This window comes from Echinops telfairi, unplaced genomic scaffold (assembly GCF_000313985.2).
Source record: "Echinops telfairi isolate 266 unplaced genomic scaffold, ASM31398v2 ScPeMD7_7404;HRSCAF=8442, whole genome shotgun sequence".
Taxonomy (NCBI): domain Eukaryota; kingdom Metazoa; phylum Chordata; class Mammalia; order Afrosoricida; family Tenrecidae; genus Echinops; species Echinops telfairi.
Window position 1 is genome coordinate 1614960 of NW_022111304.1, and position 17327 is coordinate 1632286.

The window sequence follows — 17327 nt, forward strand, 5'->3', positions numbered from 1 at the left end:
GGGGGGGGGGCGCTTTTTGTTTTGTTTCCGGAAGCAAGACTCAAAATGTTTGGGTTTGCACCATCCAAGGGTCACTTCCTGGCGCCCCTGTCTTCATCTCTGCTCATGGAGCGCTCTCCCAGCCCTGAGACTCTCTCATGGGACCGCGTATGCAGCATCCTAAGCATTGAGACCGACTCTTGAATTGAGATGCCACAACGTGTTAACAGAAAGAACTCCACGACTGTCCCCCATGGCTGGTTTGGGGGCTGTTGGGGGGGGGGGGCTTATCTTCTCTCCTCCTCTCTTCCCTCAAATGGCTCAGTTACCAGGAGGAGCTGATGCGAGGGGCTTAGGTGGAGAGCAACTGTTTTGAGAATGATGAGGGCAATGAAGGGACAAATGTGCTTGACACGTTTGATGTATGGGTGGATTGCGATAAGGGTCGTAGGAGCCCCTAATAAAACGATTAAAAATGAATAAATTCAAGATGAATCTGAAAAGAAAAACAAAGGCTAAGTTACCTTTCTTTCTGGGCAACTCCCACAGGGGCTTCGTTCAGGCCAGCGCCTGGTGTCTAACGGCTCATTCCTTCCCCGGAACCCGTCTCTAAGCTTTTTCTTAAGATGGCGGCCACAAAGGGGGGCGAGGAGGCCTCCTCACAGCCGCAGCCCCCCGCCCCCTGTCGGGGCCCAAGGCAGGTGGACCCACAAAGCAAAAGGCCAGAAGCGGGAGGGCCTTCGCCCGCCCACAGCTGAGCCCCACCAGCCCCGCCGTCCTCAACTCCACGTCGGGGCGGAGTCCGCCTGACGTCACAGGAAGTGGGCCCCTCCCGCCATTGTCAGGGGCCGGAAGTGAGCGTTGCTGGGGTGCTGATGTCGGGCTGTGGTGTTTGTGGAGAGAGAGCGCGTCTTGACTGCCGGGACTGAGGTGGGTAAGGCGGCCCGCGCCGCCCGGCTCTTCCGAACCCTGGCCTCTGCGTGTCCTGGGCGAAGCCACCTTTTGGTCTGGGTGTCCCTGGGCTCCCTCAAACCCTCTCCCGCCCTTTTGCCTCGGGTAACCTGGCGCCTGGGGCGTTCTCTGCGCCGCCGCCTTCGTCTCCGTGCAGGCCTGTTCCCCGCCCCCATCCACTCGAGGCCCGCCCGAGAGCCTTCTCCAGCCGTCGTCTTCCAAGTGGACCATCCGGCCCCAGCCTTTGCTGAAGTCGGCCCTGATTTGTTTGTGTGTTTAAAGCAGGAAACCACGACGGGGCGTCCCTTAGCGAGGTTCCGAGCTGTTCTAAGCGTGTAGCCAGTTACTTCCGACGACATCCCTTCCCTACCTTGACGTCTTGGCGTAGTTGGCCCGTTTTCCCGGGATACGAGACTAGGGTAAAGTAAAGATGTCAACAGTCACCCCTACGCAGGTGGGAAAGGTCCAAAACTCGTGCCTACACGGACCTTGCCAGGTTTTAAGGCCAGGGTTTCCAGTGTCTGTACTTCTTTTTGTCCCAAACAGTCGGTAGATCCTACAAGCTTCCTAACTCTAATCCTTCCTCCAAATGGCTTAAAATCAAAGAATGTATTATTTGGTTAGTGCCTTTTTTTTTTTCCTAAACGAGAAAGATAAACCAACTGTGTAAGTAAATCGTGGCAAAAAGCAAGGTCAGTTTCTTAATCCATTCCTCACAGATGCACTTTCTAAGGCCTTCTCACTGATGATTGAAGCCACTCCACAGTTCCAGCTGGTCACCTGGCACTTCCTAGCATAGGTTCTAAGGCTGCTTATGTCATAGAATGGGGTGAAGGAGTGTGGAATTGTGAGGGGCTAAAGGTCTTTTACATTTCTGGCACAGACTTGCTTTGCTGAAGTCCTAATATTCAGGAGTTTTCTCGGCACACAGGGAGTGAGTATTTACTGAAGAGGCTGAGATAAACACGTCTTGGTATTAGCATGGGAGGTTTGTGGGAAGAAGGGTGACGCATGACTGGAAAAGGGTCTGAAGGGAAATGTCACTGTGGCACTTCTTGATTTTGTTCAAGAAACGTCAGGGAAAGGGCAGGCTGTACTCTGTCTCTGAAAGAGATTTGGGAGAGTGTGCGGTGCACTTGCTGACCCAGCCTCCAGAATCCGGATGTTCCGGGGAGGAACAAGGCTGGGAGAGTCCTCGTTCTTAAGAACTTGAGAGGAGAATTTTAAAATAGTGCCCTGTTTGAATGCCTACCCAGATGTTTAAGTAGTAGTGTGGTATCCTTGTGTTCTTTGCCCCCTTAAATAGCTTAACCCTTAAGAGCTGGTAAACAGTGACAAGTTATACTTGGTCTTAAATTGACATTTTGTCACCTAAATGCAGTTTAAATTAGTAGTCATATTTGATTTTCCTTAACTCCCTGAAATTGATTCCAAGGATATAAATTAAGGTTGTGATGCTATGAAGTAAAGAACTTTTTAAAAGAGGAAAATACTGGGGATGAGAATGACTGTAAGGATGCAGATCTTGAGTACAGTCCCACCTCGACCCCATTGCCTAGTGCTGTCTTTAGTACATTTTATTGTGCTTCATGAGCTCTGTTTTATTTTCATCTCCAGCATTTGGATTCGGCTCCTTCATTTCCAACATGGAAGAAACTTACAGTATGTATTTCTCGTTTTTCTTAGAAAATAAATTTACTTATATAGTAATGTTTTGATGCTGCAGAGTAATGCCAGCTTGTTATTACGAACTTTTGTATGTACCTTAAATTTGTAATATACTAGGCTTTACAACCTATCGGAAAGCCAGATGTTTGTAAGCTGAGACCTGCCTGTATATTGTTTCTACATAATGCCCTACTTGTTACCATACCATGAGGCGCTGACCAAGTTTGAAGAGTATCTGAATGCTGCTTATAGATTAAAAGTTGTCAACAGGAGCCTGCTTGCTTCCTACTTTACTGTCTTGTTCAGAATCTCACTACAGTAAGTTCTAACAAAAGGTTAGTTTAGCCCCTACGAAAAGCCCGATGGAAATCTTTATCACCAAAATATAGAAATGTCACAGGAAATTGTCTTTTTTATATAGCTACACGAGTGGTTTTCAAACTGGCATCAGCAAAATCCCCTGGAAGGTCTATTAAAGCACAGGTGTGGCCCCAATTCCAGGTTTTTCTGATTCAGAAGGTCTAGCTTGGAACCTGAAAATTTGCATTTTTAACAATTTCCAGGTGACGCTGGTTGATGCTATTGCCTTTGGGATTAGACTTAAGAGTTATTGCTCTAGACATAGTTTCCCAGACTACTTTGGCCTACTGCTCCCTTCTCAGAAAAAAAAAAAAAAGAAATAGCTTCCTCCTTGGCAATTAAAGACTTTTGTACTCTAGCCCATATTTCAGGTCAAAGTGTAAGTACCTGCTCTTAAGCCCACGTGATCATTTTGGCACCTCCAGGGGGCAGTACTGCCCACTTTGGGGAACTCTGCAGTAGGGTTCTTTTCTTTATTCCTTCCTAGGCTCCCCCCGACCCACCCCACACACTGCCTTAATTTTTCTTAAAATAAGAGAGAGCTTCAAAAAGTCCATGGAAAGATAGAATTGAAAGACAATGGGATTTTTCCACAAACTTTTGAAGACCCCCTGATACGCTAAAATCCAAAGTCCTATGTGGTAAATGAGTTTATTCTTAGAAACATGCTACTCTAGATTAGAAAACAACGTCTCACATTTCTCAGCTACAATATTTTCCTTAAAAGATATTTTTCTTAGAAAAATAAAACCTTAGACTATGTTATAAATGCACAATCCGGGCCCTATTCCAAACCTCAAAAAAAAATTTTTTTTTTTAACTCGCTGCCATCAAGTTGATAGGACAAGGTAGAAACCCCCATGCATTTCCAAGACTAACTCTTTAAAGAAGTTGGAAGCTTCGTGCTTTTTCCTCTCATAGAGGAAACTGGTGGTTTTGAACTGCTGACCTTACAATTAGCCCAATTTGTTAACCATTGTGCCATCAGGACTCCAAAAATTTAGTCAATTCTGACTCATAGCAACCCTGTAGACCTAATGAGCCTGAATACTTTAACACGATCTCTACTGAAATGATTTAACACTTAAGAAAATACACTGCCTTACTGTGTACAGTACTTGACACTTTTCCTAATTGATCTAGATCTCCAACCTTAATCTGATTCTAATTCCTGACCATCCATTTATTGCCATTTTACCCCTTAGCTAATAATACTTTTCCCAGACCTAGTTCTTTTATTTCCATGATGTAGCCTCTATCTCTCACCATGAATTCTAGGCCTACCCAAATTTAAGAAACATCCCAATTTTTGCTTGTGAGGGAAGCTTATCAAGCTTACTTTATTTTCCAAATTACATTCCTAGAGAGCAGGACAAAAATTACGGAGTTATTTTATAGTATTTATTACAACTTAAAATACACATACACTTCAATGTATACACATACACTGAAGTATCTGCCATAATGCAACGCACAGAGAAGTGCTGATAGAATGCACAGAAACATACTAGGGTGTTAGACACAGCACTGTATGTAATCATAGGAAACTAGAGAACCCTATGTGTCCATCAGTCTACATGAGCTGATTAAGAACCTCCGGCACATAGATGTGTGTGTGCGTGCATGTAAATACATGCAGCAATGACATAGTTTTTATATGTACTGACACGGGGGTTGGGGGGACTCCAAAAGACCATCAAGTGGAAAAACTGCAAAAAGGTACAGTATCATATTTTTAATGTATTTTTTAATACATGGGCTTTAAAAAAAATGGGAACATTTCATTACTTTTTTTTTTTAAGGGGGTGGTTCAAATCTTTACTATTCAAAAGAACCATCTCTATCCAATCTAGGTGCTGTTTTCAGGTAACTACATATTTTTTTAATCTTTTTTTTTTGGTGGCTGAATGTTGAACATTTATTTATGTATGGAGTTTTTTAAATCATTTTATTGAGGGCTCTTATAGTTCTTAGGGCTCTTACAGTTCTTATAACAATCTTTGCATCAATTGTAACAAGCACATTTGTACGTGTGTTGCCATCATTATTTTCTAGATATTTATTTTCTATTGAGCCCTTGGTTTCAGCTCCTTTTTTCCCCCTGCCCCGTTCCATTACTTTTTAATACCTATTTTCTGCAACTTTTTGAAGCCCTTCGAACGTAGGTGTGTGTGAGCAAGCACACATCTCAGTAGCTCAGTGGATTAAGCATTGGGCTTCTGATGAAAAGGTTATGTGAACCCACCAGCCATTCAATGAGAGAAAGATGAGACTGCTTCTGTAAAGATTTACAGCCTCAAAACTGTGGAGCAACTCTAATCTGTCCTACATTATGAGTAGGAGTCAATTCTACAGCAGTGGGTTTGGTTTGTGTTTTGCAAGATGTGTGTATATGTACACATGGAAATAAACTTGCACATATATACCCACACACAATATATCTAGTATCGTGTAGAAAAAGGTTTGATAAATGACCATGGTAACGCCTAGTTACAAACTGACCAATTTAATTACTCTGAGAAAGGAAAAGGATTGAAGACTCTGAACCTTCATTTTTTGTGTGTTGGTTTTTTTCCAGTAGGAATATACATATTCGTGTTATTAAAGGGAGTTTTAATCTAGACTAACCAGAGACCAGGAAGTAAAACCTTACAGTGGGAAGCTATCGTCCACTCTGATGTGTGCCACTGAGTGGGCAGTATAACGTGTATGAATCCTAAGGTGTATGTAGTCTGTCAGCTGCTGACATAGCCTACCATTTGCTAGTGATGGAATGGATTAAATGAAGTGAAACTAATAACAATTTATCTGTAAACTCTGTGGATGCCCTGAAGCTTCAGAAATGTAAAAGGATTGCTGGTCAGGACGAGCCCGGTTGGCATAATAAGCTTGCCTGTCCTCTCAGACATTTTCTTCCTATTCATTCTGTCCTTCAAGTCACCTTTCTGCTTCATTTGCATCACGATCATGGTTAGCAATTTATTCCATGTTTACCACTCTTCCAGTGAAACTGTGTTTTAATTCCCCACTGGCTTCTGATTTTCATAGCAGTCTCCTGGTTTATAAGCTTCTTAGCAAATGTGTATTGTTTATACCTTAATTCATTTTTTATCATTCCCTCAGTGTTGACAAGAGCATTTTATTAAGTTGCTTCATATGTAAGTGCTTAACCATTTGATTTCCCTTCCTTGACCAGGCTTGTTAAAAATTTGGGGCTCAAAATGGAGCAGTCGGAATGGAAATGAGAATGTTCATGCATTTTAAAAAATATAACCCATGTCACTGAACAACTTGTGTAGAAACTGTTGAATAGGAACCCAAACTCCTGGTTAAACCCTCATCAGAAACAAAAACATTTTCATTAGGAGCTCAGTCTAGCATCTTAGAAAGCCTGAGAGGAGTTGTAGGTAGCATTGGATAGGTTAGGGGCTTTAACACAGCAGCTCCAGATGACAGTAGTCGTCTTAACCTCAGGAGGTTCTATTTTGGCAGATTGTTCTACTTGTTAGCTGGCCAAATTGGCAATCACTAGATGAAAGAGGGTTTTTTCCCCCCTCGTCTAACACTATAAGCTTTCAAACTATCTGATAAAAGTACTGGTTTTATTTGAGAAATAGAGTAGCCAACATCAGGAACTTCTATATAAAACCACTGCTGTCAAGTTGATTCCGACTCATCTCGACCCTGAAGAAAAGCAGACTATAGACCTTTGAAAGCAAACAGCCTCATCTCTCTTCAGTGGAGCCAGCTGGTGGAATTGAACCACTGAGCTTGCCAGTGGCACCGCAGTGTTTTAATACACAGTGCCACTAGGACTCCTGTGCTGTGTATAGGAGTAAGTTCAAAGTAATTCCGCAAGCTTCCATAGACTATGTAACATGTAGAGCAGTGCTTCCTAGCTTTTTCCATGTCATGGCATACTAAGTTCATAGACACACAGCGCGCGCGCACACGGGGGGCGGGGGGGGTGGAATAGGTGGGTTGCTTGCAGGTGTAGAGGTCCTCACAATGATTTATGACAATCTTGAACTCCAAACTTTCAGAACAGGAAAAAGGGTAATTTCATCTAAGCTTTTGTCTTTATGGTGAGGATAGCGAACAGTCTGTGCCACCAGCATGAACTAAGACCCTGTTCTATGATGGTTGTATGGAACTTGGTAAGATTTAAAAATGTATAGCCACCCTCTTAGAACATGCCAGTTGTCTCTAGACTGTGATATTCTACTTTTACAGCTTCTGCTGAGATTTCCAGTGTGCCCAGTGCCTTTGATTTCCTGTTCTTCTTTAGATATACTGACATGTTTTTCTCTTGCAGTCGATTCCCTGGACCCTGAAAAGCTATTACAATGCCCCTATGACAAAAACCACCAGATCAGGGCCTGCAGGTTTCCCTATCATCTTATCAAGTGCAGAAAGGTAGGGGATTGGTTCCTAATTTGTCCTCTAATGCCTTTCTGAATTCTCCCTAAAAAGAAAGCTATCCACGTCTACTGCTTTAGCGCAAATGTTCTCATAGAATGCCAGAATTGTCTTGAGACTCTGCATCTTTGTTAAATGCCAACAATTACAGACAGGAGTTTGTTTACTCCTTGGGATGCATACTTTTGTTTGGGGCTTTTTTTTTATCTGCCACCATCCTCCAACCTTGTGACAAAGCACCTTTTATAAACGGCTTCTCTGGAGTACTTCACCCTTTGTAGAGGAAAACAAACTAATTTCTGCTAGCAATGAAAAATCCCTCATGACTTGTGAATTTGATGTGTTCATTTTTTTTAATATAATGATCGAGTACTATAATATACTTGTGGATTCTTGTTCAGAAACTTCAGAGACTTCAGATTGAACAGCTGAGTAACCCAGGAAAGCTAAAAGTAGCTTTCTTAAGTGTCACTGGTAAGCATCTGTAAAGAAGGAAGGGAAAAAAATCGGGTTTTCTGTCAGCACCCTGATACGTGTGTAAATTTAGCTGATACAAACTACTTTAGGACCAGTACATTGTTTGTAGCATGATCTCTAAAGCAAGGACTCTCATCAGGTAAAACCTGGAGAATATGGTCAGAATGTATCACTGTAACTTCTTCCCCTAGTGTCCCAAACATTTCCCCAGAACACGTTGAGAAAGGGAGTCGAGTGGTAAAAGCGGTTGTCATAACTCCTGTCTCCCAACGCTCTGAATCTTTACACATGTGAAAATGATTGGGGAGATCCCTGCCCTCACAAGTTTCTCAATCCTGTGGAGGGGTTCACAGCCACCTAGGTCCCATTTCACATTATTTTCACTTTTTTGAAAATCATCTGTGACCTATTTTTTTGCTTCTACTAAAAAATTTCTTAATTGCTGGTATAATAACTTTAGAATTTGGATGATAATAAACTCATCATCTGTGTCCTTTTTTTTTAAATAGGGAATTTGGTCAATAGAGTAGACCATGCCTCTGAGCTTTTTCTTTACATAGATGAAATAAAGGTCAAATTTTTCAGAGCCTCATTTCAGGCATCATTACTTTAAATAAGCATCCCTGGGTAAACCTGAAAATTCATCGGCTTGCCTCTTCTGCGGCTCCCTTCTAGCAGCTATTTTCCAGCACTATTGTGTTGCAGTAACAGGAACACTACTGCATTGCAGACTGGGTGGGTTTTAGTGTTACTATTCATCTTGAACATCAGCTTTCAGCGACATCCAGAGAGTGAAGCCATTACAGGCTCTGTGCCTCCTGAATGTTGTGACCATGAGAAATAAACGGGGAGAAGGTATGGTCCAAATACCCAATCTTTAATTGTTTCACTCTTTATAAGCCACTTTAACCCCAACATCGGTGTTGTCAGTCTCTACCACCATAACAAAAATGTTTACATTGCATTGATATTGAAGTAATGTCCGTGTGGTCTGTAAGAGCAGAGTAAATAATAATCACTTAATTTTCTATTATCCAAATGCTTACCATAGTTAAGCCACAAATTTATTGAGGGCAGCCAAGCTATTTGCAGAACACAGCTGGGGCTTGAACAGATCCAGAGGCCTGACAGATCCCTTCATTGTGTTTCCGTAGAATCATCCTGATGTCGCAAACAAATTGGCTACTTGTCCCTTCAATGCTCGCCACCAGGTTCCTCGGGCTGAAATCAGTCATCATATCGCCAGCTGTGATGACAAAAGTTGCATCGAGCAGGATGTTGGTAAGACTGAGTAGCTAAAATGTTGGCCCCTTGAAATTTGTACTCTACATTGTCAGCTTGATTTTGGACTTTAATCATTTCAGAAGAACAATATTTTTCTGCCTCTTGAGATTTTTATCTCCTAGCAGCAATAGGTTGTCAGTTTGTGTTTGTCAGACTACTTTCTCTTGTGAACAACTTGATTTGTTTTTACTAATAATTTCTCTAAAAATAATCCATTTATTGCCATAAATATAGTAAACATCTTTGTTTCCTGCTTGTTTCTGTCTCTGTCACCAAGGAGATAAGATTCTTCTGTTTACTTTTCATACTATTCATTGTTTTTCAGACAGAGACCCATTAGGCTATCCTGCAATCTTTTAAATACAGTAAGTTGGCAGTATTCCATTCTGATGTCAGAGTCTGTTCTTTTTTCTACAGTCAACCAAACGAGGAACCTTGGACAAGAGACTCTAGCTGAGAGCACATGGCAGTGCCCTCCTTGTGACGAAGACTGGGATAAAGGTGAAGTGCCTCAGTAGCTCATTCTCCTCAGTGTCTGAACCGCAAGTCATTTGGTTAAGACAGAAGGAAGATGTTCCTTTTTTATTAACATACCATGTTGTTTGGAACGCCTTATTATTTTTATTGGGCCCCAAAATGGGCACATTTGTATCCCTGTGCAGACACATGGAACAGCCTATCCCTCTTGATTGGAAAAAGCACTTCTTTACATCTGTTTTTTCCCATAAATTGTGTTTTACCATCTGTGTTTGGTTGTTACTAGGCACGTTTATTATTATTTATGCCGCTTGCGTTTATATCCTTCAATTAAATTCCTGCTACTATGTCACTTAGGCAGGATACTCGATCAGTTTTTACTCGCTTCTCTAAACTTAGGTGTATCATTTCCCATCTTAAAAATTCAGCTAGCATGAAGCGGTGTCTTGCCTAGTAGTACCACAAACTATGTTTTGCTTCCTTTGGCAGATTTGTGGGAACAAACCACCCCATTTGTCTGGGGCACAGCCAACTACTGTGGCAACAACAGGTAAATGAAATGGTTCTATTCCAAACACTGCCCCCCAAACTCAGAGTGGTCCACTACCCAAAGAACACCTAAACATGAGTTCACTTCTTGATGTTCCTGCAAAGTAACTTAATCTAGATTTTGTTTGGAGTGTGGGGAGTTGGTGGGGTTTGCTTTTTTGTTTTGTTTTGTTTTTCCTTAATTACTAATATAAAGGTTACCTGCTTTGTTCTACTCTTTGGTGGAGTACAAAAAAAGAATTCGCCACTTAGTCCAGCAAGGGAAATAGAAAGTAGCACCAGACATCTTTTTGTTTCAGTTGGGTTTTTCACTAGCTTCACATGATTTTAACGCTTTGAAAAAATTCTCCAGCTATACCACCGTATCATCTTTACTTACAATAACTAATGTCTGGAGAAAAAATTTTGTTTAAAAGTTCTTTCTTTCAATTTGGGAGATCCAGGATACTATTCACTAGAGAAGAAAATGCATCTCTTCCTTGCACTGATTTTGTAACTAATTTAAAACTAAACTTTCTCATCGTCCCAAGGCTCAAACCTTAGATCAGCGGTTCTCAACCTGTGGGTCACAACCCCTCTGGCGGTCTAACAACCCTTTCACAGGGGTCACCCAATTCATAACAGTAGCAAAATTACAGTGATGAAGTAGCAACGAAAATTTTATGATTGGGGGCTCACCACAACATGAACTGTATTAAAGGGTCGCGGCATTAGGAAGGTTGAGAATCACTGCCTTACATGAAATTTCAGGCCCAAATGAGAGTATTTGTGGACTTGAAGGGAATGAGATTCTAGATACCATTTTACCCTCAAATACAATGCTTATCTTTTGTTTCTTAGCTCCTAAGGTCAATCGTAGCAGAGTATAAACTATTTTGCTTGTACCCTAAAATAACAAAACTTAAAGATGAATTCCACTGGTGCAGCTTTAATTATACCTCAGTTCTGTGAGATTTGCTGTTGGGCTGTCATGGCATTTTGTTTTCTCATTTATTGAGTTGATGAACCTGTCATACAGCTGAACAGTAGATGGCATTGCTGTTTATCTCAATTTCTAGAAAATGAAAATGGTTAGGCCCGTCTTAATGCCTGTACAGAACAGTGAGCTTCCCAGAGAAAATCATTTTAATTGCAGGAATGTTTCAGTGGAAATGTGCATGCATTTCAGATGAATGTGGGTTGTTTTCCTCAAATTACACACACACACATAATAGTGTGCCTGCCTGTAGGATGTAGATATGTCTACATGGTCAAATTCATCTTTTTACAGCTCGGCAAGCAACGTCGTTGCAGAGCACAAGAGTAACCTGGCTTCAGGCGTGCGAGTTCCCAAGTCTCTGCCGTATGTTCTGCCATGGAAAAAAAGTAAGTGGAATAGAGGCAAATGATGCCTTTAGTCTTTTCAGTATGCAAAGTGCAGTTGGTCTTTATTACAAAAAGACATGCTCAGTCTGAAGAGGTGGTATTTGCATGGCCTTTAGAGTGCATGCTTCCTTCAGCTTTACACCCTAAACACCTCACTCAGACCTCACCCTAGTCCTGATCCTGGTTAGGAACAAAAATGCACTGACAGGAAAATACAGACATCAAAAGAATAGTTTCACGATGAAGTGACCAGTGGCATCAAATACCACTGCTAAATTCGGGGACTAAGAAAAAGACGATTGATTTTGGGGAGGAGGAAGTCACCCTCTGACTTTCAAGGCCTAACATTCATAGGGAAATGGAACTAGGATTGGATGGCAAGGGCCTCAAAAGAAATGGGTAGGAAAAAAAGGTCATAACGAATCAGTATAAAGAATGTTACTTACATCTTTTGGTTAAACACAAAGGCCATGCTAGGTAAACGGGAACTAAATTTATATTATTCCACATACTATATGTGATAACAAATTCCCACATGTGGAGAACCCAAAGTAAGTCATTCAGTGTAAACTAATTTTTCCTAATGCTGCCACTAAATTCAGATGTCCTTGATTTCTGTCCCCGTTGTTCGAAGTAAGTTTTAGTGCCTAGGAGAGTCCCTTTAAACGTATCCCTGTGAATACTCGCACTTCCAAAAAGAGATTGCCAAACTGTATCACACAGCATGGTAAGTAGGGTGCTGTTCTCTCTCCCCATGCTCCTAACTAAATTTAAATTCTGCTTTTGTTGTAATTCAGCATACCCCAAGAATAACTCATTTGTGTTCAGTAGGACTAGGGAATGGAATGAATGTCAATTGACATGGTATATTTATTTTGAAATATTTCTGCTCCATAGATGGAAATGCACAGTAACTGAATATCTCATCAAGTAAGTGTTTCGGTTTTATTTCACTATCTCTTCAGATGGCAGCAAGATTTAACTGGACATAAAGCAATTTGGGTCCAATTTTCTTTCAGATTATGGTACCAAATTAAAGCTTTGTGTGCACATGTGTTTTTAAGTGTATAGCCTCTGTTATGGCTTTACGCGCTAATGAATAGGCATTTACTGGTTAAATTAGAATTCTGCTAACATGCCAAGTTGTTTTCCCTGACGTGACTACACACTGCCTTTTTCTCTTTTTTAATCCAAGTTGCATTCTAGATCTATCACGCCTCTTTAATGACCTGAGATTAATCAGACAGCTGTGCTTCACTGCTCTGCAATTCTTTCCCTGTGCAGTACAGGTTAACACATCAAAAAATGCATACTTTTTAATGAGCACTTTAAAAGTTTGGGGTCTCTAAGAATCTTGCACTGTTGATCTGGTCTGAGCTTTTGATTTAGCTCAACCTCACAAAATCTGTATTGAAGAAACCAGAAGCTTACACAGGTAAAACCTCTCCTTGAGGTTACCTATGCACAGAGCCAAGACTGATGTTTCAAATGCTGTCTTAGCTGAGGTATCTCAGCCATGTTCTCCTAGCAAAGGGACACTCCTTTTTCAAAGGCTGGAAATGGAATTATATCCCCTGCTGTTTTACAGATAGTGAAATCAAAGTGAATATTTACTAAAGGAATGAATCCTTGGCCTACTGCCTCCCAATTCATTCATTCTTGATAATGAAGCATTGGATTCATGAGTTGATTCATATTGTACCCAAACCCGTGTTTTTTCCTAGTGAGAAGTGGAAAAGCTAAAAGCAAACACCCTTTTGCTGCTTCTCAGTGACCCATCTTTTCTCCTGGTAGGTTCTGGCACCAAGTTGTTAGATACGTGCAGAAGCCAGAAAGTGGGTTTAGTCCCCGAAGTGAAAGACCCACTAGTACTAGCGTGTCAAAAATTGCCTGCTCTGTAGACCTACATAGATGGTGAACTTTGATTTTTCTCTCTACATAGGTACTGCACAGGATGTGTGGTGACCGTATACTAGACACTAACAAAAATGGCCTCTCTAGAAGGAAAACACGACTCCCCTTTGGAACTTAACTCTGCTATTAAACTCCTTGCACATTGAACACATCTTGTTCTTTATAACTCCTGGAGGATCAGAAAATATAAAAACATTCTAGGTTAGGTAAAGAATTCTTAACTCATAGTCACGGACTTCTTTATCCTCTTAGATGAAGCATCTTTGAATGCCTGTGATGTGTATAATTCTCTAGCTTCTTTGGTAGGATACAAAAGCAATGGAAGACTGTTTATTCCCTTAAGGGACTTGTGTGAGTGGAAGTTTTTAAAAAGCTATACATGAAAAAAGGGTTTAAATTAGCATCACACTTATGCTTTATCCCATTTGTGTGTTTACTTTTTTAAAATCATTTTATTTGGGGACTTGTACGCTTCTCACAATCCATACATCCATCGTGTCCAGCACATTTGCATACTTGTTGCCAGCATCATCATTCTCAAACATTTGCTTTCTCCTTGAGCCCTTGGTATCGGCTCCTCATTGTATGTTTGTTTTTTCACAGACAATCCCACGATTTACTAGATGGGAGATGATTCATTAGGCTCAAGCCTAGGAAAAATGTGAGGGTGACTCAGGACCTGGCAGTGCAGTCCCTGTTGTATTTAAGGTTGCTATGGGTCTTACCAATTCAATGGCACCTAAAAACAACACACACAATATATTCATTTTTGTTCCCTTAATATACATTGTGAGCCCTCAAAAATATTTTTTAATAACTAAGGGTATGGAAAAAGAAAAATATAAATTCATTAGAATTCATCCAGAATTCTCTCAAGGAGTCAATTGCCTGGATAGTTGCTTCTAATTTTTTTTTAATCACTCATGAAGCTGTTAGCACAAGGAGTATACGTTAATTGCTGTGTAGAGTGTTATTCACTCAAGTTCCTGTGTGCTTAGTACACTAAAGACCGACAGTTCAGAAGGATTTTGTATGCTGTCATTAACAGCAGATTCCTCCCCTCAAAAAAGAGGGTTTTTTACAATCAGGTTGGAGTTGTCCTTTTTTTCATTGACAGGAACTAAGAGCTCTATTTGCCTCCGTTTCATTGCAGATACCAGACTTAAGAAGACTCTTGTTTCTTCCTGCTTCCAGTGGATTCTTCATTTTCCTCTTAATCTAATGATAGAAAGATAAACTGTGACTTTCAAACTGACAAGTACCTTTTTTCCTCCATTAGAATCCTCATTCACTTGATGCAAGAACCCTCGTATTCACAATAACTGTTCCAAGTAAATTGTCAACTTAGCAAGCCTGAGAGTTTGGTTAAGAATGCCTGCAGCCCCAAGATCCAAAATCATCTCTTACTCCACTGAGTGAAACAATGATTTAAAGTGATTTTAAGGGACCCAGTTAAAACAAGACAGGAGACAGGTTGCAAACAACTGTTTGTATTCTCTAACACACAGAGAACCAGCTCTTCTCTGAATGCAAAAGAATGGCCTTTTCTGATCAGTGCGACTTTACCAACAGAGCCACTAAGTCAGCAAGAGCATTCATAGAGCACAATACCCCATTCTTGTGTAGGATAATTTAGATTTTTTTGCCTTCTGAAGTTTTACAACCCAGGGTAGGTTTTTTTATTTTCTTAATCTCCCCATTGCTAGGAGTGGATCGGGTTTAGGAGTGAAGGCTGGGATGGAGGGGAACAACCAGTGCACATGTAGAGAAGAGCCAGACTTGCCACCTGTGGGTGAAATTGGATTATTCTCCAACACCTTATCAAGTAAGGAAGGCCCTGCTGACTACCCTGGGATGTCTGAGAAGCTGGCCTCCGGAAACGCCCTAGGCTCCAGCTCTGCTAGCATCTTGTTGGCCCTCTTGGGGAGACCTCATAATCTCCCCAGGCTAGTCTTGTCTGCTTGGATTGCTTTTTTTTTTCTGTTTTGTTTGGTTTTAAAACTGGTGTGAGGAGGGATTTAGGATCTGATTAGATAGGGACTCAGATGAAGTATACTGACAGATTCCAAAAATTCTCTCTGTGGTATTATTTGTGGGTAACAGATAAGAGGACTGGGCTCCTGTGAACCGCCTCCTTCCAAGAATTCTACACAAAACAGGATTCCCACTTAAGTAGAGCTTATTATTAGTCTCTAAAAACAGGTTCCAAGATAAGCCCCCGGAAGTACAAGGTTGTTTCAGGCTCTCTGTTGTATGTGGATAACTAGGCTATTTCTTCGAGGGAGGGTAGCAATTTACTGAGGAGAGAAACCACCTGTTATGCCCCCTAAATTTGGTTCCTTATGTTTGTGTATGGGACAATGCCTCCAACAGTTTATTTAGAAATAGTCTTGATTTTGTTCATGGAAAAATATGAAACTCTTTGGATCTTGTTTGGCTAATGACAAAACAAAATAGCCTGACATTGTAACTGGAAACTCCTGCTTTAGGAAAAACTTGCAGTCTCATTGCAAAGAAGCGGCTACCTGAGTACACTTCAACAAAGAAAAGATACGATAGTTACTTTGTGGTTTTAAAATATTTTTAGGAATGGGTTGACCTTTTATGTTAGGAAGAGGTCTCTCTGCTCCTTGTCTACTAGAATTTAGTTCCAAAACTTCTGTCCTCTCAGGAGTGGAATGGTACTCCCTATAGCACAGAGTGCCTGTCTGTGCTGATTTTGCTAGCTCACAAATGAGACGACCCTGGTGCCACTTTAGTAAATGAATGATTGAAACCAATTCAAGAGCTTGAAGAGATTGCCTAGGGTTTTACTAGGCCTGCAGTTCACTTGCCGGCATTCAGTTTGCTAGGGCTCTCTGGCGATTCTCAGGAATGAGTACAAAGTACAGAGAAGTTACTCAAACTCTCGACAGAAAACAGGACGGGAAGCCCATTTGTCTTAAGGACAGGCTTTTTTTTTTTTTAGGAGGGATACCCACCCTTCCTTAGGAATGTAAATGGTGTGAAGGTAAACGTGACTATTCTGCCTTGGTTTCAGTTAAAAGTTTGAATCTTATAATTTGATCTCACCCAAGGTTTGCTCTTTCAGAAGCTTGCCATTCTCAGTAGGGGTTCAGAAAGTGCCATTGTGATTCCCAGATGTTCTCCCCAGGAATAAACAAATGAAGGTGGTAAGTGGCGCTAGCTGTGGCGCTTAGCTGTGTCACGCCTGAGCTGATGGGGAAAGTATTTGAATTTAAGTTTCAAAGAATGCACTGCAGTCCCCTCACTGGTGAGCCGACTTTCATGACAGTCCTTTCATGACAGTCCATTAGACAAAGCGCTGTGTCTGAACTGACATTCTTGGGGTGCTTTCCATAATTCACATTGAACTTCGAAAAACACCAAAACTGAGATAACTTAACTTGTTGCCATTTTTAAAGAGGTGGGTTATAAAAGGCAATTTATATACCACATTTTAAAATGATTGAAGCAGGTCTGGCCTGGGGAAGGGAGAGACACTTAATACTTGTTAAAATAGTGTGCCACCTCAGTGTCAACTAGATCCCTTCAGGAAACTACTATACTACATATTCTCAACAGTCTTGACCTTTCCTGGTGCCACTGAAGGTACATTAACCTGTTGCCTGACGGCAGCAGCCTAGCGGAACTTCCTAGTGCAGACACTGATCTGAAACTGCGGGCCTGTATGTGAAGAGATTGGGTGTCCTCTGCACAGCAACTTCGTTGTCTGGTCCAACTCACTTATCTTACACTTTGGTAACTGGTGAGACAAATAGGAAATCCAAGATAGTTTCTAGATAAGTACATCAGAGACCAGATAGTCACCCTACAGAAGAAACATCTGCCAGACTTGCATGTTTGTTTTCCTTGTTTAGAGA

General features: G+C 41.2%; 1 protein-coding gene across 2 annotated transcripts; it reads left to right on the top strand.

Annotated features, from left to right (window-relative positions):
• The first annotated feature begins 822 nt into the window (after nt 1-822).
• GTSF1 (gametocyte specific factor 1) lies at nt 823-15089 on the top strand. Of its 2 annotated transcripts, none has more exons than XM_004716899.2 (9): nt 823-909; nt 2548-2592; nt 7274-7374; nt 9009-9135; nt 9556-9639; nt 10105-10165; nt 11435-11529; nt 12427-12459; nt 14597-15089. In XM_004716899.2, exons 2-8 carry the CDS (start codon nt 2577-2579, stop codon nt 12441-12443), a joined length of 501 nt encoding a protein of 166 aa, XP_004716956.1. In that variant the 5' UTR covers nt 823-909; nt 2548-2576; the 3' UTR covers nt 12444-12459; nt 14597-15089. The 2 variants fall into 2 exon arrangements, with proteins under 2 accessions (XP_004716956.1, XP_045152292.1); XM_045296357.1 differs by lacking the exon at nt 823-909 and adding an exon at nt 1293-1349.
• Nucleotides 15090-17327: the final 2238 nt, after the last annotated feature.